General features: G+C 38.2%; 1 protein-coding gene across 1 annotated transcript in view; it reads right to left on the reverse strand.

The window, feature by feature from the left end:
* LOC126474495 (zinc carboxypeptidase-like) overlaps positions 1 to 23,384 on the reverse strand; it is a 72,198-nt gene that overhangs the window by 23,891 nt on the left and 24,923 nt on the right. The window contains exon 4 of the mRNA XM_050101965.1: positions 9,399 to 9,543. Coding sequence (XP_049957922.1) covers positions 9,399 to 9,543 — 145 coding nt within the window. The remainder of the gene's footprint in view (positions 1 to 9,398; positions 9,544 to 23,384) is intronic.

Raw genomic sequence — 23,384 nt, forward strand, 5'->3', positions numbered from 1 at the left:
ATTTTATTGTCAAATTTTTTGCATTATTGTATTCATTAACCAATTTTTCAACTAGTTCATCCATTCATAATTACCTTATGGAGCAATTTTTTTCCACGTTGCTGCTTTAAGTGTTCTATGAAATCCTTCTACAACAGAGACTTCTAATTCAGTAAAAGCTGATGATGATTAATATTACAAGTTTTCATCAGTTACTGAAATTCCTTAGTATAGAATTATTTACCATTGTTGAAAGAGATTTTGGGATTGCTGCCAGTTATGAACTTCACACCACGATATTTGGACTGAACACCTGCCAGTCATCTTTATGTCAGCCACCTAAGTCTGTGGAGGACATTTTCCACTCTGCCCTATATAGGATACTGAGAGTATTGCTCCATGTGACTGGCAAGTGTTTTATGTTTTATTTTTAACTGGAATAGAGCAGCATATGTGGAAAAAAAACACTGAAAACAGTTAATAAATATTTAAATCCTTTATTTATTTTCGAAATGCCTTTCAGTTTACCAGAACATTTCTAGTAGATCCATTTGCCATAAATCATCTATACCAAATGAGCCAACATGTCTTATTTTAAAATTTTTTCTCATTGGTTCATGTAACTCATTAACTAGTTCTTCACGGATATTAGAACTGAGATGTTTCTGTGATGTAATCATTCACACAACCACACTGCTGCCCGAGATATCGACCCCCAGATACGATTCTCTCGATAAACGGAACAGAAGAATGGCTGTGTTAGCCAAAGAGTACACAACCAGTCACAGTACTTATGCTCACTGTGAGGCACTGTTAGGCCACTTCATGTGCAACAGAAGTGCAGCTGTGCCAGTCTACAGTTTGTAGCCACACTTAGTGGTCAGCCAGCGCCGATGTTAGTCTTCGTCTGCAGCTCAGTCATTGCTTCCACCAAGTCTTTGTAGCTCTGTTCCAAGTTAGCCTTCAAATTCATCAGAGAGATTAATTCGTCACTGTAAGATTTGTCACTTGTAAATTATGTCATTCTACAGACACTTAGTCTAGTAGCATCTTCTATAATTGTCAACAAACTGATCATGGACTACAGCAAAGTTAAGTAATAAATACTTTCCTGTTTTGTACTCCTGCTAATTAATTGTGTTTTCCTGTTGTAGCTACCAAGCAGTCTTAACATGGTAGAACTCATGTTTCCACCTCTTTGGCTACCTCATATTTGTCACCTCTTGTTGATGGACTCGATTATGGTGGAATATTGAGAGCTATCAGTATTAGTTTTACATATTTAACAAATTACATCAACTCTTTGTGTTCCATTTTCTGTTGTTGTTCTATTTTGACGGTGTGTACTGGTAAATGTTTTACATTTTAGGCATGAAATATGATTGTCTGAAAGGTTATTCATTTGTATAAGATTAAATATCACCAAAATTTTGAATTTATTGAAACCATTTTAACTTTATCTTTCAATTTTACAGCTAGAAAGTTTGATTTATGTAATATTTTTCTTGGGTACATATCAGTGGCTATTTGATACAGATTATCAAACACATTTAACAAAATATTAATATGGTAAAGTGTTTTACCAATAAAACAACTTCTTTACGGGTGAATACATGCTCGTCACTAAGTGTTATCTTTTCAGCACTTGCCATAAAAGTAAATTCAGCTATTTGTTTATCATATACCTTACTTTTTAGCACACCACATCTATCTAAAGCATAATTAAGAACTATATTGATGTTCTGTATCTTTTCATGATTGTCTTCTATAGAATTATCATAAATTGTATCTAATTCATTGAAATGTGTTAGAAAATTTTTTTATTCAGGATTTATATCAAGAGTGTTTAGTTGCAGAATAATCTGCTTGCTAGAGTGAGTGATAGCTGCACAAAGTCTGCTGTAGCTGATGCAGACTCATTTTCTAAATATTGTTTGGTAACTCCATCACAGCTAGCCCTAAAATCAATACAACTTGTAGATGCTTTAAAATGGTACTGGTATCACTTTTGGAATTGTTTAATCACACTGTTTATTTTTCTGTATACTAATGATTTTAATTCTGCACACATATTAAACTGTTGCTGAAATGCTTAATTAAACTTTTTGTTTTTGAATTTATTTCTTTTCTTAATGTTGGATTCAAAATCTTTGGTTTTTGATTCGAAAGTTTTTTTATTTTTTCTAAGTTTATTTGGTCACTGATCTCACCTTAGTTCCAACAATGTCCATTTATCAAATTCAAAACATCAATAAACTTAAAATTATATTCAGAACAAGTACATCCAAATAGCCTCAAATACCTTCATCAAAATTTTTGTATTTTCGTTGTAATAGTGTAACTTATTTGAGCCAAGGTATTTAGGCACATCTTTAGAATTTTTCTTCCAAATGAATCAAACACAAGCTTTTTATCTTTATTCTTGTAATAACAGATCTAGTATGAGCCAGAATGACCAGAGGTATCTAAATTGACTGTTTCAGGTTCATATTCTCTAGAATGAATATGTAATTCATAGTCACAAAAATACCATACAAGTATCTGGTTTTTAATTGCTTAGCAAGATTTTCTATATCAAAATTGCTTAATGCATTTGGATATATATGAATTATTGTTCTGCAGTTTGTTTTATTCAAGCTTACTTCTCCATCGCTAAAATATGCCCTCTTTTAGATCTTCTAATCCTGTATCACGATTTTTCTTGTGTGTTACTGCTTTTGCAATACAAGTTGCTCGACATGCTACTGAACCAGTAGTCAATAGATACAGCAATACTGCCAATAATAAAGGAAGAAATCCTCCATCATGGTTCGTCCATTCTGAACCTTCTTTGTTTCTATATTTAAAAGGTGGAAGAAACGAAATATTTCCTCAAGAATCATGGAATTCAGAACCATCAGATAATTATTTGAAAGCTATAACCCTTTTGTTTATTTAAAACGAATTACTCACCTGAAAGGAGATGTTGATATAAACAATTACAATTTTGCAAAAAATTATGTATATGTGATTAACAGAACACTTGGATAATATACTATTATAATTCAAAAGATGATGATCAAGTTAACAATAAGGTACCAAAGGACACTCTTTTCTATATAGTCATGTACACTAAGAAAAATTTACATGGGACACTCAACACAGAATATTTATTGAAAAATTTCATTTAGTAAATGATATTCATTGTATTTTTCTGTATAGCTCTATTCATATAGCTTATGTTAGCACTTTGTGTTTCAATATCAGTTAATATTTGGCTGAAAAATTACGAAAATCGATCTGTTCTGCTGGTACTGCTTGTGGATGTCTGCTGGTGTGATATATTGCATAGCTCCTGCTGTTGCGTGCCTCACAGCTGACTGAAGTTGTTATCTGGTACAGCCAAAAGGCTGCTCTGTGCTATCAAACCATAATTTCCTGGATGAAATTAGCTGCTAGAGCTGGTTCAGGAAACTGCTAGTAGATGTCTCATTATTGTTCTCAAATCAACTTTGTTCCTCCAATACCAACTATATATAAGTTGTGAACATTATTTCCATACCCTGCAGGGAACAGCTAAATAGCCAGAACTGTTGTCATGTGCTATTCTCATCCACTGCTCAAGCCCATCTAGAAGAAGATGAGGACATCTGCCATCAACAGCTCTACAATCTACACAAGCTGCTGCCAAGACGTAACCAGAAGATGAAGATGAGTGGGCGATGGTTAGCATCCAAGTTACAGACCAACAGCGACATTCAGCAAAAAAAAAAAAAAAAAAACTGAGGAATACTATGACGGAAAAACCCCACCAGGCACCAAGAAGCTTTAAAACTAAACTAAAATTTTGTTAACTGTATATAAAGGAGTAAACAATCATAATGAAATTAATGATTTCGAATTTTTCTAACTTTGTGACTCATATTATTTTTTTAAAATTAATTCTAGTGCACTAAAATGCTTATTATTTTCAGCTAAAATTTTATTTTATCCTATAGAGATTTTAATTAAGAATGATAAAATGTCCATAATTTTTTAAAATTAATTCTAGTGCACTCAAAATGCCTAACATTATCAACTTAAATTTTATTTCACTCTATAGAGATTTTAATCAAATTTTGTAATTTTTAGTGTGCTCAAAATGTCCGTTATTTTCGACTAAAGCTTTATTTTATTCTATGTGGGTTTCAAGTAAGAATGAATAACTTTGCTAATTTTTTTAAATTAATTATAGTGCACACAATATTGGGTTGTATTTTTCTATGCACTTGTCATTTTTTATTGCATTAACTTTCTTAAAAATTAATTTAATTAATCATGTTGTTATGTCACCCATCAGGTTAGCCGAGAGCGCTAATGCGCTCAGGTAGGTGTGCTGGCCCTTGATTGAATCCACCTAGCAGATTAACGATGAGGGCCAGTGTGCTGGCAAGCCTAGGTTTGGCTTTTAGGTGGTTTTCCACATCCCACTTGGTGAATACCAGGCTGGTTCCCATGTCTCACTTCAGTTACATGACTCGCACTCATTTGAAAACGATTGCACTATTTCATGGCTTACACTAGACACAGACAGCTGGGGAACACTACTTCTGTCCCAGGGGTACAGGGTGGTGACCAGAAGGGCATCTGGCCACCCTCTGACACCAACACTGCCAAATCTGTAGTAACAGGACTGACCTCACGTTGAAGTGGGATAAAGGCCAAAAGGAAACGATGTATAACTAATTCAATTAAATAATTGAAAAGATTATGCAATAAAAATATGCCAAGTGCGCTCAACATACCCACTTAATACTTTTTATAAAAGCCTACATTAATTTGGGTTCTTCTTTTTGTTTAAGAGTAAAAACATGGAAACATCAGGACTTTCATGTTACCTATGTGATCCCAAACAAACAATTATTTTATTTGAACAGAATTTCTGTATATGTGTGCTGGAATTCTTGCACTTTGTGTTTACTGGAGTTCTTGTAGATCTTCATTTGTTGTCTAGCCATGCCATGCTCTAATTATTTGTTTTCACAAATACTCTGGCGTTACCCCAGTAAGCTAATATGCAGTAAAATAGACATGATGCTTGAAATATGCTGCAGTTGGCGGTTGATTAGAGGAACAAAACGTGAACAATGTGGAATCACTTGTTTTCCATATTTAGTGTATCGCTATACAGTAGTAAGTTAATTACACATGATACCTGAAATATGTAGCACTTGGTGGTTGATTATAGAAGCATTACATGACCAATGTGGAGTCATTTGTTGCACATATTTATTGTATGGCTAGGGCACCTCGAAAGGTATCCTATTTAAACACTTTGCAAGGAGATCAGTATGCCATCTGTACTTCAGAAAAGTGTCGAACATTCACGAAGGTAAATTCAATTGGCAAATGATAAAATAAATAGTACTGATTGGCTACTACTTGGATTAGAGTGTAAGTGTTTAGAAATACAACAAAATATAGGGATCAGAAGTAATAAATGCAAATATTTATAATTTAATGTAGAATGAGGATAACAAAAATAAACAGCACAGAATTATCCTGAGAAAAATGTAATTTCAGTTATTAACTGCTCGGTTGTGACAGCACTTTTACTTGCTTTTGGTGTCTATAAGTGCATAGATGCTGATCTACATTTACCAGTTCTGACAACAATAAACTTGCTGACGAAGTTCTGTTCCTGCAACCATACTGTTGATTTGAAAGACTTTGTTTGAAAGGGAAGCTGGAGGGGGGGGCTGTTCAATATCTGTAAAGTTTGTAGGAATTTCGTAAAGAAAATGAAAAAAGCGTACTGGGTATGCAGATAAACCATAGAGTCTGAACCAGGAAAAGCTGGAAGTGAATGAGAGATGCAGAAAATTTTAGGCATCAATAGAATTAGAAATCAGTACCCAAGCAGATGTAGCCAGTAAGGATACTACATTGTCATATGGATACCTATTTGTATACTATCAGCGTTTGCTAAAGTTATTGAAAAGACTGTGTAGTAAGGATAATTAATCATTTTACTTCACACAATTGCTATCAAATATTTAGTTCGGGTTTAGAAGTGGTTTGACAATTCAGAATGCTATATTCTCTTTTCTGTGTGAGGTACTGGATGGATTGAACATAAGGTTTCTAACGCTCGGCATCTTTTTTGCTTTAACTAAGGTGTCTGATTGTGCTGATTACAAAATATTGCTCCAGTAGTTGGACCATTATGGAATACAGGGAGTAGCTCACAACTGGTTGACCTCTTACTTTAACTACAGACAACAGAAGGTCATTATTGACAGTGTTGATAGTGGCTATGATGCGGGGTCTGAGTGGGGCACGGACAAATAGGGTGTGGCCTAGGTAGCAGAGCTGGGGCCGCTCCTGTTCCTTATTTACATACATTTTACGCCCTATAGAATTACAGTTGATTCTAAAATATTCCTGTTTGCTGATGATACTAGCTTGGCAGTAAAGGATGTTGTGTGCAACTTTGGCACTGTTTCAAATAGTGCAGTTCAAGATATAAGTTCTTGGCCTGCAGAAAATAAACTAATGCTAAATTACAGTAAGACTCAGTTCTTACAGTTTCTAACACATAATTCAGCAAAACTTGACGTTTTAATTGCACAGAAAGGGCGTATGATTAGTGAATCTGAACAGGTCAAATTTATATGTGTCATGATAGACTGCCATGGGAAGGCCACATTCAGGATCTCGTTCAGAGACTTAATGCTGGCATTTTTACTATTTGGATGATGTCTGAAGTAAGTGATAGTTCGATACGAAAAGTAGTCTACTTCAGTTATTTTCAATCGCTTGATGCATATGTTATTATACTATTTTAGGGTAGCCCTTCCCAGTCGCAAAAGATATTTTTAGCTCAGAAACATCGGTTGGGGCAGTACGTGGTGTAAGATGACGAACCTCTTGTCGACCCCTCTTCATTAGATTGGGTATTCTGATATTGGCCTATCTATATATACTGGGTGATCAAAAAGTCAGTATAAATTTGGAAACTTAATAAACCACGGAATAATGTAGATAGACAGGTAAAAATTGACACACATGCTTGGAATGACATGGGGTTTTATTAGAACAAAAAAAAAAAGAAAAACGAAGTATTACTAGATGCGTGAAAGATCTCTTACGTGCGTCATTTGGTGACGATCGTGTGCTCAGCCGCCACTTTCGTCATGCTTGGGCTCTCAGGTCCCCAGACCTCCGTCCATGCCATTATTGGCTTTGGGGTTACCTAAAGTCGCAGGTGTATCGTGATCGACCGACATCTCTAGGGATGCTGAAAGACAACATCCGACACCAATGCCTCACCATAACTCCAGACATGCTTCACAGTGCTGTTCACAACATTATTCCCCAACTACAGCTATTGTTGAGGAATGATGGTGAACATATTGAACATTTCCTGTAAAGAACATCATATTTGCTTTGTCTTACTTTCTTATGCTAATTATTGCTATTCTGATCTGATGAAGCGCCATCTGTCAGACATTTTTGAACGTTTTTATTTTTTTGGTTCTAATAAACCAAGCATGTGTGCCAATTTGTACCTCTCTATCTACATTATTCAGTGATTTATTCAGTTTTCAAATTTATACTGACTTTTTGATCACCCAGTATATTGTTTACTGCCATTTTTTGTTAAAATTTCATCTTATTCCCAAGAATTAAAAGCTTTCACTCAGTTAATACTAGGCAGAAAGCCAATCTGCATTTGGATTGCACTTTCTTGACTCTTGTACACAGAGGCATGCAGTATACTGCTGCATCCGTTTCCAGAAACTACCACAAGAATTAAAAAATCTTAGCAGTAATCCACGTGCTTTGAAATTTACACTGAAGACGATCCTCAAGGGTCACTGGTTCTATTTTGTCGACGAATTCCTTGAAAAATTAAGCTGATTCCTGTGTTATATTGTTGATTGCGTTTACATATACTTACGGATTGTCTTGTTTTTGGGTCCATAACATTTTATTTTACCTGTTATTACTTTTCTGTTGTAATTTCATGTACTGACACGTTACATGACCTTGGAGATATGCTCCACAATTTGGTTCCACGCAACAAGAAGCGTAAAATAAAAAAAAAGGAATAGACTGCTACTCACCATACAGCAGAGATCTTGAGTCGCAGATAGGAACAACGAAAATACTCTTAAACAAATAAGCTTTTGGCAAATAAGGTTTCTTCCTAATTACACAACATACTCTCACATATTCATGCAAAAGCCACTCACACACACACATGATCACTATCTCTGTCTCCCTGAGGCCACTCTGGTGTCGGCAACCTGAGACAGTGATCATCTATGTGTCAGCTGTGTTTCATAAATGTGAATCTGTATTTTGCCTAGTTTGAAAGAAAGTCTTTCGGCCAAAAGCTTACTTGTTTAAGAGTCTTCCTGTGCCTATCTGCTATTCAACTTCTCCAATGCATGGTGAGCAACAATCTAACCTTTTCATAATATTGTTGTAATATCATGGGTCTTCCATTGCTTAAATGTACAAGTAAAGTTAATGATACTGCTGTTCATCTAACATGCACTATAAAGACCACAGAAATGGTAAAACAGAGAAATTACGAAAAATAAGAAATTAAAATAAAAGATATCTGGCATCTACAACTGTGGGAACATATTGTGTACTGAATCACGCTGAAGGAGTAATTTCAAGGAACTTCCAAAAAAATATGAAGACATGTCAGAGAGGGTTTTTAATGAGAAGACAGAAAACCGTTTTATTACAATTTATGTTACAGTGTTACAAACGTTACAGGAAGAAAGAGGTGGCATCATGACATGATATATTTACTCTTTATATGGACAGAATCTACTGCTACAACTGCTGTGGAAAAATGTATCTAACATTTGAAAACACTTTGGAAGTATCAAGAATCTGTTATAATTTTATAATAATGTGTTATGAACATAAGTACCATAACGACGTCAGTAATGCTAACGTGGTGAAAAGTGCAAAAGGTTACAACTGCGTTGCTGCAACATTTTCTTAATTATTAGTTAATGCCTGATAAAGGGCTCAAATTTGTGTAGACAAACTCCTCTGTCAAAACGAATGCTTATCTAGAATTACTACCGAAATCTGGACGTCATTAAATGAATGAGCTTAGTATTTAAGAGCAGATACTCTAGTGGAAGAAACAACGCAGGTTCCAACAGAGTATGAAAAGCTGATGTTAACATTTTAGTTTACAATGCACTGATATTTCTTGATAATAAAATTAGTGCTCATAATAAAGGACTAGATCAACTATAATTAACCTACTATAAGTTAATTTAATACTATTCATGTGGACGATTATGTGTAAACACTCGCTCTGCAGTTCTTCTACTCTTGCACCATAGTAGAGCCATTCTTTAAAGCGATTTATGGCGCATCGTTTTGCAACACTAAGTACTGGTGTGAAGTTCCTTTTTACATACCTCCCTCAACGACAACGACAGGGTTGCCTGGTGCGAAGGTGATGTTCACACCAAGGATCTCTCGGCCTTCGTAACTGGATCCTCCAACTATCGGCGTCACAACGTCTGGGTATGTCTCTGACAGAGAGTTCAGCCATCCGTGGATCTATAAGTCAAGTGAGTGATTAGTGTGCGATGCACGGTAGTTTTCCACCGGTGTTTCTCGCTGTTTCTAGTGAAATATATCGGTAAAAACTTCTGTTCACTGTGTACAGTTTCATTGAGTTTTCCAGTTGACACTTGAATTTTTGGTTTTAAACAAGAAATTGTGTGAAGTTTTTGTGGTACCGGTATTAGCTGTGGTTTAGTAGTGTTAAAAGAAGTAGTTTCTCTCTTAGTAAAGAGCGAAATTCGAGATCACAATTGTTACTTCTTTAACTCATTCTACTGTAGTAATTGAATGCAGGTAACATAGATGATTAGTTTTTTCAGCAATTGTTAACATTTTACCCTGATTGAGAAGTGAGGGCTTTGTCGTAAGTTTGTGAGTAGTAATTTCATTGGGGAGGGGGGGGGGGGGGAACAGTGGGGACTCTAGGTACTCTAGCGAGATAGAGATCATCTCCTGGAAATGCATATTGAGTATCAGAAATAAATTAATAGAGTACTATGGGCTTAAGATCTGGGCCCTTCAGGTTCAGTTAAAAAATGTAGAGAAGGAGTTAGATGGTATGAAGAGGGAGAAGGGCGCTGGGGCAGTTTGTAGGAAGGCAACCAGGAGGAGGAGATACTGGGATAGCTGTACTTTGCGCATCACCAATAGATTTAACCATATGTCAGAGCTTAGTGGACAGGAGCCTGTATGAAACACGCAACAGACTTCAGCATTTAAGGACACTAAGACAGTTGCAGTTTCAAAGAGAAAGAAGAAGGTTATGTTGATAGGTAGTTCACATTGCGGAGGTGTAGACGAGCAGTTGCAGGAAGTGTTGAGGAGTGAGCGCCAGGTCACCAGCATTGTGAAGCCTAGTGTGTGTTTAGCTCAGGTGACTTAACTTATCGGAATTATGTAGGAATTTTAGAAAGACGAACAGGTAGTGATTGTGGGTGTAGCTGGGAGTAGTCTGAACAGGGACAGAGAGTATGATGTTGAAGGTGACCTGGAAAAGATACCTACTGAAGCTGATGCTGCAAACGTGCACTTCGCGCAACTGTTTCACTGTCATGATCGGCCTCACCTTAATGCTGCTGTTAGGCATGTTAACATGGGGCTTGAGAATGCACTGATGCTGGAGGGCATGGCTTTCAGGGTAGTGTTGCCAGATGAGTCAACCAATAGATCAGGTTTCACTACGCACGACCTGCACCGCAATAGATTTGGGAATGGATGGATGGCAAAGATTATAGGTGTCAGTGTAGTGGTCGGTGGTGGGAAAACTCATGGGAAAATTCTGCAAAACTTGTTGTTGGAGCTGCACCCTTTTTAGATGTATGTCTGCTAATAGCTATCACAGCTTAAGGGAAATCTCGCTAACAAAGAAATCACCTTCAAAGAGGGTCAAATATCCAAGTAGTGAAGGAATTAGCATATTTCATCAAAACTTAAGAGGTATTAGAGATAAAGATAGTGAACTGCTTATAGATGTAACTCTGACATTATTGATATATGAGGGCACCACTTAAATAATGTGACAATTCAAAGGATTGTTTTGCAAGAATACAAATTAGCTGGCCTTTTTACAAGGAGTTCTTTGGGGAGTGGGGGAATGACCATATATGTGAAAAATTCCATTTGAGTCTGTAGATATATCAAAGCATTGCACTGAGTAGGTATTTGAATATTGTGCAGGGGCAGTTGAATTTGGTGTAACTAAGCTCTAATCGTTGTTATTTACAGGTTTCCTACCTCTGACTTCAGATCAATCACTTTACAGGAAGCACAGAAAATTTGTTGTATGTGGTGACTTCAGTATTAGTTTTATATGTGACTGTGCAAGAGAAAGTAATTGGAAGATCTCCTAAATTCATATGATCTGATGAAGAAAGTATTTTTATTCATTCTTCATAACTAGATGGGCATCCTGTTAGTAAATGGTCAAATGACCTTTCAGACAATTATGCATAAACTTTAACTCTAAAAGGTTTTTGTACTGAAACAAATGTTATATATAATTACAAACTATGTAGTAAAGAGAATCCAATGGCAATAGAAAGGTTTTTAAACCTCATTAAAGAACAAGAGTTGCCGGATATTTGATGTCCTCCTCGCCGTGTCTGGCGACAGCGACTCCGTCAGTCTTCTCTGTCCTTGTTGTGGTAGGCTCGGATGTGGCTCGTGAATCCGAATTTCCCTTTGAATATCCTGTTGCATGAAGCACACTGAAGTTGACCAGCAGAGTTGTAAGTATACGTGTAGACAGGCTTGAGCTGAGATTTTCGGAGCTCTCTTTTAGCATCCAGGTTCATTAGACGCTTTTGCTCGAATTGTTCGATGCTCTTATGTACAGTTGATCGCCACTCCGATTGGCACAATGCTTGCTCCTCCCAACGGTTGCTTGGAATGCCACAGGCTGCAAGGTGGCGTTTAATGGTGTCTTTATATCGCAGGTGTTGACCACCTTTCCTCCTCTTCCCGCACGAGAGCTGCGAGTAGAACACCGCTTTAGGTAGCCTACTGTCATCCATGCGTACTATGTGACCACTCCATCTCAGTTGATGTTTCATTATTAAAGCTTCAATACCAGCCAGTTTCACGCGGCGCAAAATCTCCGTGTTTGGGACACGGTCTTCCCATTTGATGCGCAGAATTGATCTCAGACATCGAAGATGAAATTTATCTAGCTTCTTAATGTCAGCTTTGTAACAGCACCAGGTTTCCGAGGTATAGAGTAAGGTGGATAATACTACTGCTTTGTAGATTGCAATTTTTGTTTGTAATTTAAGATCATGTGATTTCCATACTCGGTCATTAAGCTTACCGAAGGCTGAGGCTGCGCTGGCTTTACGCGCTGCGATTTCCGTTGTCAGGCTATTGTCACTTCTAATTTGGCTTCCCAGGTATTTGAAATTTGACACATTTTGCAAGGGTTTGTTATTTATCTCAATACTGGAGTCATCTGCATTAAGACCTCTATGTGGCTGTTTGAGAACTTACGTCTTAGCGATGCTAATGGCTAAGCCAAATCTTCTGCAGGAGACATTTAGCAGATTTATGTGAGTCTGAAGAGTTTCGCAAGAATTAGCCATCATGCATACATCATCCGCATAGAGAATGTCTAAGATGGATAGTTTGGTTACGCGACTTTTTGTTCTGAGGCGAGAGATGTTGAAACCACTTTTGTCTGTCCTTGTGTCGAGACTAATTTGATTGCTACAGGCTTTGGTCGCGTCTCTCATAACAACTGCGAAGTAAAGTGAGAAGAGTGTGGGAGCCAGAACACAGCCTTGTTTTACACCACATGTCACGGGAAACTGTTCTGAGAGCTTGTCCTCATGGCGGATTTTTGCCATCATGTTTTCATAAGCCGCCGAATCAAACTGACAATTTTGTCAGGGCACCCAGTTTTCTTTAGTATGATCCAGAGAGCTTCCCGTGGGACACGATCAAAAGCTTTTTCCAGGTCTACAAAGCACATGAACAAAGGCCGATGTTGCTCTAAGCTTTTCTCTTGCATTTGTTTGACAACAAATATGGCATCCACTGTGCCTCTGTTTGGGCGAAAGCCACACTGGGCCTCTGGTAGCAGTTTTTCTGCAAAGTGTGTTAACCAGGTGTTAATTATGTGGGCAAGGACTTTCCCGCTGCTGAGAGAAGAGAAATGCCCCTGTGGGAGCTGCAGTCTGATATGTCACCCTTGCCTTTATAGATCTTGGAAATGCAAGCATCTTTCCAGTCTTGTGGAATCATTTCATACTCCCAAATCCTTAAGATCAGAGCAAACAATGGTTTCTTGATGTTTGGCCCCCCATATTTATATATCTCTGATGGCAAGTTATCTAATCCTGCTGTTTTGTCATTTTTCAGCTTAGCCACTGCTGAAATGAATTCATCGTAGGAAGGGGCATCCGCAAGTTGTTCCTCAACTGGCAGGTCTTCAAGTGCTTCTATGTATGGAATATCGGTTGTCTGATGGTCGGGATTAAGAACGTCATTAAAATGTTCCGCCCACCGAGACAGGATGTCACTCTGTTGCGTCAGCCGACAACTTTTATCTTTGTTATAGACTGGTGCTATCTTCCCAATTCTTGGACCAAAGATAGTTTTCAGGGACTCAAAGAATCTGCCCGTTTGGTGTGTGTCGGCATATAACTGTATTTCATTTGCTTTATTTGCCCACCAACTGTTTTTGAGAGCGCGTACCTTCACTTTCAGATTGTAATGCGCTGCTCTACGCTTGTTATCATCAGGGGTGCGAAGAGAGGTTCTGAAATCATTAATTAGCTTTCTGATCTCTGGATCTGAGTCGTCAAACCAGTCCTGGTGCTTCTTCTGAGGCTTTCCCAAGACTTCTGAAGCACAGCCATGCAGTCTCCTAGCGTATGCACTCCACTGTTCATCTACAGGGGCAGATTCAGATATCAAAAGGCCATCGACACCAAATTTTTCATCCAGTTTTGCTCTCATAGTTCGATCATTGGCCAAGATTTTGCAGAACAATTTTGTTGGTATTTTGTGTGAAGTTCGGCGTGGTGCCTTCAAAGTTATCTTTAATTTGGACCTCACGAGTCGATGGTCTGTCCATCCCTGAGCGCCTCTCATTGCACGTGTGACCAGTACGTCACCAAGATCTTTTTTCCATACTATCACATAATCCAGAAGGTGCCAGTGTTTAGATCGCGGATGCATCCATGTCGTTTTATATTTTTCAGGCAGACGAAAATATGTATTTGTCAGACAGAGTTCAAACTCGGCACATAGAGCTAGAAGATCCAAACCATTCGAGTTGCATTTTCCAATCCCATGGCGACCGAGGACTCCATTCCAAGCACTGAAATCATTCCCAACACGAGCATTAAAATCACCAAGTAACAGAAGTTTATCTGCAGAAGGAATATCCCTAAGGACATGTCGGAGGTCTTGGTAGAAATTGTTCTTCTCTTCATCCGGAGATGGCAATGTAGGTGCGTATACATTGATCAAGTGAAGATATTTCTTGGATGCCAGGTGAAGTCTGAGTGTTATTATCCTGTCACTGATACCTTTTGGGAGTTCTGTTAGTGAACATGCCAATTTATTGCGTATGGCAAAGCCTATCCCACTTTCCGCCCTTTCAGTGGATGATTTTCCACTCCAGTAGTAGGTATAACCTCCGAGCGGTTCACATAACTGTCCAGAGTCACTAAGATGTGTTTCACTTATGGCGGTAATGTCGATGTTATATCTAGCCAATTCCCTTGCGATAAGTCCTGTCTTTCTCTCTGGCCACTGATTATGGTCGTTATCCTGTAAAGTACGGACGTTCCAGACTCCAATCATTAGATATTTAAGGTAACTGTTTATTTTATTATTTTTTTTGACCGCATATGTTAGTGAACAAGTGACCGCAGTTTGCCACTTGTGCTGGGTTGAGACGGGCTATGTTTAGGCCACCTTTTCTAGGCCCCTCCCTGGATTAGGGAAAGCAGAGCGGTCCTAAATAGGGCTGCTTTGTCGTCTGACGAGCTGCCGAACCAGTCCTCCCGTCTCTCACGAGTACCAGAACGACCATCACCGTCTGACCGCCTAACGTGCAGAGCACCAACTAAGGTTCAGGTACAGCAAACCCTTGCCTCACCGTCAATACTCCATCGCCGCAGGACTTTCAAAACTCATAGTCCATTGAAACTTTGCCGGAGTCATCTGCGCATGAAGGTATTTAAAGTGGACAAGCAGTTGCGCAGATGCAGATCCACTCTCTCGTCCTCTGCCTCTGTTAGGCAGTGGATCGTAGGGCCGATACGACTGGCAAGAGGCAGGGGATGCCACTGGAAGTATCCTGACATACGCCCTTAAGGCACATCACAGGTGCCTTGCTTCGTCGGTACAGAAGCCGTGAGTGTTTACCTATCGATTTACCCGCCTCCTACACCGATGAAGAGACTGACAGAAGGGAAGAAGGAAAGGGAAGGGACTGGAAGGGAAAGGGAGGAAAGGACGGTAGGTCGTTGTGATGCACACTTCGTCTGGCTCCTCTGCTGAGACCTGACCGGCTAGGTTGAACCAGCCAGTAGCTACGCTACCACCGGTATAGCTCTCAGCATCACAGGAACACGCAAACTCTCCCACCCACACGGACAGTGCTACGATAAGGTGGTGCCTCCAGGGAGAGATGCAGGATACTTATAGTGATGGTAACACAAGTGACAAATACAGTATAATTCTTTCCTTAACACATTTCTCATGCTCTTTGAAAGCTGTTTTCTATTAGAGCATTCAAAACAAGGCACTAGCAGTAAAAGCTGGCCTGGGTGGCTGAGTAGTGGGGTAAGTATATCATGTAGAAGAAAGTTGGAATTATATCATAATGTTGGAAGTAGTCACAATCGAGCTACAGTAGTCCATTACAATCAGTATTGTAACGCGCTTAAAATGTTATGAGGAAGGCCAAGTGTATATGGTATGCAAATACAGTAGCTAATTTATCAGATAAGCAAAAGATCAGAGATATAAAGACAGTACATAGTAAAAATGTTTTTGTTACTGATAAGTTAGATATATAGATACAGTATTTAACAATCACTCTCTGAACATAGCTGTTGAATTAAATAAAAATCGTATAAGTCTCTTGGGAAATGCCTTTCAGGGACCGTTATTTGAAATACTAATTCTGACAAGGGGGAGACTGAACCAATAAGATTGAAGACTAAGGACTCTTAATGATATGACAGAGTATCTAGCAGAATACTGAAGTAATGTGCTGCACATTTTAGCCCTGTCCCTAGCCATTTTTGTAATTTTTCCTTTAGAAATAGTTTACAGAATGATTAAAATACTCAGTAGCAAAGTCATATTATAAAAAAAGGGGAAAGGAGTAATGTAGACAATTTTAGAACTATTTCTGTGCAATCAGTGTTTGATGAAGTTCTTAAAAAAGATATGTATGTAAGGATAATTGATCACTTCATTTAAGATAATTTGCTGTCAGATGTAGAGTTTGGTTTTAGAAGTGGTTTAACAGCAGAAAATTCTATATTATCTTTTCTCTGTGAAGTACTGAATGGGTTAGACAACATGCTAGGCATCTTTCTTAAGTAAGAAATTAGCTTCTGTTGATCACAAAATGTTGCTCGAGATGTTGGACCATAATTGAGTACTGGGAGTAGCTCTAAACTGGTTCACGTCTTACTAGAACAGACAGCAAAAGGTCCTATTACACAATGTTGAGAATGGCTATGATGTGACGTCCACGAGGGGCACGGTTAACAGGTGGGTGACATAGGTATCAGTGCTGAAGCCACTTCTGTTCCTTGTTTATATAAATGATGCACCTTATATTGTATTACAGTGATTCTATAATATTCGATATTGGTAATTGGTATTTAGTAATATAGGATGCTGTGTGCAACATTGGCATTTTTCAAATAGTGCAGTCCAGGACATAAGTTCATGGCCTGTAGAAAATAAACTAAACCTAAATCACATTAAGACTCAGTTTTTACAGTTTGTAACATTGAGTTCAACAGGATTTGATGTTTTAATTTCACAGAATGGGCATAAGTTTAATGAAACTGAACAATTCATATTTCTAAGTTTTCAGATAGATAGTAAACTGTCTTGGAAAGCCCACATTCAGGATCTTGCTAAAAGACTTAATGCCGCCATTTTTACTATTACAAAAATATCTGAAATAAGTGAAAAAGTAGTCTATTTTCCTTATTTTCATTCGCTTATGACACATTGTATTATATGTTGGGATAACTCTTCCGGTTCTCAAAGGGTATTTTTGGCTCAAAAACTTGCTGTTCGGCCAATGAGTGGTGTAAGTCCTCGATCCTCTTGTCTACCACTCTTCATTAGTCTGGGTATTCTCACATTCTCCTGTAATATATATATTATTTTATGTCATTTCTTGTTGACTATATCAGCTTACTCAAGAGAATTAGAAGCTTTGTCTCAGTTAATACTAGACAGGTATGCAGTCTGCATTTGGATTGTACTTTCTTGACTCTTGTGCAGAAAAGTGTGCACTATTCTGCTGAATTCATTTTCAATTAATTACCACAAGAATCCAAAAATCTAACAGTAATTCACTTACTTTCAAATTAAAACTGAAGAGTTTCCTTATGGGTCACTCCTATTCTGTCAACAAATTCCTTGAAAAATTAAGCTTGTTATATTGTTTACTGTGTTTATATAAACTTAAACCTTCTTGTCTTTTTATGATTCATAAACATTTTATTTCATCTGTTATTACTTTCTGTTGTAATTTCGTGTACCAAAAGCTTCCACCACCATGGATATTTGATTCTCAATTTGGTCATACCCAAACTAGACATGTAAATTTAAAAAAGAAAGTAGCAGCTTAAGTAGGTTTATTTATATTGGTATTCTTATCGCCAACTTTTTGAGAGCCAGCTGCTCTCAAATCGATGTCTGGAAACTACCCAAGAAACTGAAGACGATGTGAAAATTACTTGTTTGATTATATGTTAAATGTACATTAGTGAAATGTCATGGAATACTCAGAAACAGCAGTTTATCAAAGAAAACTATTGACAGCCGATTTGAAAATGAGTGCTTTGTATGAATGTTGGCAGTTCAACGCTTTTACTCATATTTATTCAATTAATTAGATCCTGTTTTCAGATAAAAGTTGGATCTGGAAGTAACTCAATGCCATCTTTATAATTAATAACAGTAAACATAATAATTAACATATTGATAATCATAAGAGCCACAGTGAATCAATTAAATTCTTCCCTTCTTTTATAGTCTTTTATCTACCTAGTCCCAAAACCCAGCTCCATGTTACATAACATCACTATTTAAAATGGAGAAAAATACTTTAAAAAGGAAATGTTATATTAGAAAAGTAGGAATGATAGAAGGGAAAGATTTGCGTAGGTACAAAGATTTGCTAAGAGTCTTAATAAGGCTTGCAATAATGGCAAAAAAGGTCAAGGAAATTAAATTACTCACTGCAATGCCACTATAATATAGATCTACTAACAATCGCTATTCAGAACTTTGAACTGGCAGGAAACTATCCTTATGTAAAAATATTGTCTTGAGTATGATTAATACATGCAGGCCGGCATTGATGACTTCTGATGGCTCTGGGTAAAAAATATCTGCTGCCCCTCCTCGCCCCCCCCCCCCCCCCAAAACTTGAAATATGAGTAGTTTTTTTAAAAAAATTTCCTTGCTGGTGGGCTTGTTTCTCTGTCTGTGTAATACTTAACTATGAGCTGCAAGCTTAAAACAGTGATTTTATAAAAATTACAAATATAAAATCTTAATAAAGTCTCATACAACGGATATAAACGCAAACACTATAATTGTGCTTTCATTAAAATTAAATATAAACAATACGTGCTACTTATACTCCCTTTATAAGGTACCAGGGGGCAAAGGACTGACTTTTTTAAATAACAAAGGGTTTTTCTCTGCCCTGTCATTTCGAACAAGTTTATGATTTCTCCATAGTCCAATTCCACGGCCAAGTCTGATTCAGTAATAAGGACACCAAAATAACTAAAATGATGTCCTTAAATAATTATTTATGCATCTTACAGAAGAAAAACACCTTTCTGTTATGAAATTAGAAGGAGGAGTACTCAAGTATATTGGAAGAGTTTTACTGAATGCAGACGTAGTGCCTGAAGCATAGCATTAACAATGAATGTTCACCTATTCACAAAAAAATCTATCCTACATTGGACTCAACGCTTATTGTCTAGAAAACCAGTATGTTGGACGATCGTTAAGGTAGTAACTGGTGTCTGTATAGGAAGGAAGAAGTCTGGTTTATAGTACTCCAGACATAAATAGTCGGCAAACTTGCTACAGCACAGAATACAGAGGTTCCAAGTAACCAGTGTTAGCAGCGTCAACGGTTGTACAAGAACAGTCCAGAATATCATCTGGAGGTAACCCATCCCATACAAACACAGGCTATTCACACAGTAACATCATACCTGCCTTATTGAGGAGGCTACCTTTAGCAGGCAGAGAGAAATTTTGGAGCTAAGTACCACCGGAATCATTTTCTGCATTCCTCGTCTTCTTCAAGTCTCCTACAACAATTTTAATGGGAAAAGATACGGGCACACCTGATCTAGTAGCGGCATTTAGAGACGGGCACACTATTTCGTCTACTGTACAACCCCAGCAGTCTAATTTCACTGTACGAGGGGATAAGCACACTGGACAACAAATGAGTCTCGCCTAGCAGACATCATATTATTATCGCACTGCATGTCCTCTAGCCTTGATACTGACAAATATTTCGCGTTGTGCCAAATACGTAATTGTTAATATGATTTATTTGCAAAATAATATTACTGAAGGGCGCAGTGGAAGTTTTACATCTGCTAAGCACTTATCCTGCTCTGGAAATTCGTACTAATGCAAACCTGTGTGAAGTTCGCCATGTTGGTACATAGACATAGATTTTGTTACAGTGACCGCGTAGTAACACGACTGAAAGGCCTCAAATTTAAAGAATGTAGAGTACCAAGCAACTGAGGTCCGGTTTATTCATATTTTAATTTATCACTTGAATTTGCCTAGTTTCTTTTCTAGTATTTTTTTTGGTAGTTTAAAGCCCTTGCTTTAAATTGCATCAAGTAATTGAAGGGCTGCGTTTGTTTTTAGTGCTTAAATTCTTCGTTTGGTTTGGCAATTAAATTTACGTAAATTAAAAGCCTTGGCTGTATATCAGATAACGACGACAAGCTATGACGCTATTAAGGGCCACGATTTTTTATTCACGTTGTATAGTTATTACAAGTACATAACAGTTGTTGTCTTGCAGGAGCTATATTTATTATGTTCGGAAACAGTGCTGATGTAAGGCAAACTAACAACTGTAAACGTAGCATGTACGAGCGGTACCAACCGACCACACTACGTAATGTTAATCCGCTATGTAAGCGGAGCTCTTTTCGAAACGAGGCACTTGGTTTTCACTTACTGTAAAAGGGATTGGCCTACTTGCCATTAGCTTACTGACCTTTCAAGTGATTTAATTTGTTGATAATTGATAATATTTATTTTCTAAAATTTTATTGTAGGGTTTACCTAAAGAAATTTTAAAACTGATGAACGCCCCGAAAGTTTTGAAGTTGATGTTTAATCTATTGTAAGGTTGTTTTAATTTTTTTATTTGGTTTCATTGCAAGGTGTTGCGTAGATATGAACTGAAACTCCCACGGTTTAGCAAGCAAACTAATTACCAATCTTGAGTATTTAGGAAAATAAATACATTTTTTTAGATAGCGTTTAACATGTCTTGTCCCAGCATCCTTCCTACTACAGTCGCTTGGAGCTACCCATTTGGTCCAAAATTAATCAGTATTTTTCCGATTATAGCAGTGAAACAATTTAATTTATAGTAATTTCTAAATTGCCAGAGCAACTTGTTTCATAACGGTATCAGTTTGGCGAGGAATAGAGTCCACAAGTTCGATCCTGTATACCTTATCCAGCGAACCCTCTCGTTGATGATTAGATAGCGTAGAGGTACAAAACTGCGGAGATATAGGCTGCTACGTTCCACCCGCTGCTTTCTATTGGATTATGAGTGATATAGTGGATCAGCTGAGGGGTAACCGAGTGACTGGGTGTGCGTCAAACCAGGAACGCACGCTTGTAGCCAAATGAACACTACTGCTATCTTGCAACACGGGTGTGTCCACAGCCTACTCATCATGCGGTTGTAGAAGAAAAAGCAGCACTTCGTCACCGAGAATGTTGAAATAATCAGCCTGATTCATCCAGTATGAGATTTTCACTTTGCAGCGGAGTGTGCGCTAATATGAAACTTCCTGGCAGATTAAAACTGTTTGTTCGACCAAGACTCGAACTCGGGATCTTTGCCTTTCGTCTGCAATTGCTCTAAGATCTGAGCTACCCAAGAACTGGTGGAAGTAAAGCTGTGAGGACGGGACGTGTGTCGTGCTTGGGTAGCTCGGATGGTAGAACAATTGCCCGAGAAGGCACACAGTTTTAATCTGCCAGGAAGTTTCATATCAGCGCACACTCCAATGCAGAATTAAAATCTCATTCTGGAAACATCCCACAAGCTGTGGCTAAGCCATGTCTCCGCAATACCCTTTCTTCCAGGAGTGCTAGTTCTGCAAGGTTCGCAGGAGAGCTTCTGTGAAATTTGGAAGGTGAGAGACGAGGCTCTGGTGGATGTAAAGCTGTGAGGACGGGGCGTAATTCGTGTTTGGGTAGGTGAGATGGTAGAGCAATTGCCCGCGAAAGGCAAAGGTCCCGAGTTCGAGTCTCGGTCTGGCACACAGTTTTAATCTGCCAGGAAGTTTCAGCCTGATTTATGTTCACGATGACTTGAATGAGTGTGTCCAAGTCATACCGTGAATTACGTTCCCAAAACTTGACAGAACCATAGCACAACTGAACAATACCGTCCACTCACAGCGGTTTAAACACTTCATTGAGCTGTTAGCACACTCGACGACTTACATTATACATTATTTGAAACGAGGCAAAACTGCAACTTGTCGGATATCACTACACGGCTCTAGTCACCTACTGTCCAGTTTTTGCATTGTTTGTCACACAAGTCCCGCGGCTTAGCGTTCTACTTTGAGTAATGACCTTTCTCAAAGGTCCATATTCCAGATGCCTGTCGCAAGCATATTGCTTAGCAATGTTCACTCGGAAACTGGTTTAAATCGAACAGCGTTCACTGACAGCAGCAGTTCCTGCCGGGTTTGAAATCGATTGACAATGACAAGGCGTAACACTCATCTCCGATCTCTGCCGATTAGAGCGCTTTCACGAGCGCTCTTCCTAGTGTGTGGTACGCAGAGTAAAGTCTGTTAGTACCAAACACCGGCATCAGTCTGAGTAAGAAATTTCTCAGAATGTACGTCCGGAGCGCAGCACTGTGTGGAAATGAATCATGGACAGTGTGTAAACCGGAAAAGAAGAGAATCGAGTTTCAGATGTGGAGCTACTGAAGCATACAGAAAATTAATGGGCAAAGAGGATAAGGAATAAGAGGTCTTTCGTAGAATCAACAAAGAAAGCAAAATGTAGAAAACACTGGCAAGAAGAAGATATAGGATGATAGAATAAGTGTGAAAGAATTAGGGAATAACTTCTGCGGTACTTGATGGAGCTGTAGAGGGTAAGAAATGGAGTATATCCACCAAAAATGAGGACGTTTGATGCCAGTGCTACTATGAGATTAAGAAGAGGGTACAAGAGAGAAATTCGTGGTAGACCGCTTCAATCCAATCCAAGAATTGTTGATGCCGATAAACCCCGCCAATCCATCGCTTCAAAAAATTCACGGATTGGTCAATGGGACATGCAAACAAGACAGCTCTTTTCTGCCATTCTGTTACGCCTTCGCGTCTACCAATGAATGCATACAGTGAATCGATAGAACCGACTTGTACATACGCGCTTCAGTGCCAGAAGTTACTTCAGTACTTTAGGGCCTGGCATCACTTTCACGTCATCAGCGGTCTAAGGAGACCAGTGTGATATTTTAAGGAGATGACGAATTTTTCATCCAGTGATGTAAGATATTTAACTGCTTAGTTAACAAGCATCAATGAAGTGTCATATAAGCGCTTGATACAGAGAATTTCAGTGTAACTAACGTCCTCTGGTAATAAAAAGCAGGCAGAAACGTAAGTCAATAGAACGAAAAGCAGTCCAAGTTGCAAATGTTTTATTTATCATTCGATGACTAATTTCTGTCCGAGACCCACTTTCAAATCAACATAACAAAGCCGAAAATGATATTTTCGAAGATGTCAACAAAATGTGTAATGTACATCAGTGTATAAATATAATTGTTACCTGTATGCACTGTGATTGTACAATAC

The sequence above is a fragment of the Schistocerca serialis genome, chromosome 4 (assembly GCF_023864345.2).
Source record: "Schistocerca serialis cubense isolate TAMUIC-IGC-003099 chromosome 4, iqSchSeri2.2, whole genome shotgun sequence".
Lineage (NCBI taxonomy): Eukaryota > Metazoa > Arthropoda > Insecta > Orthoptera > Acrididae > Schistocerca > Schistocerca serialis.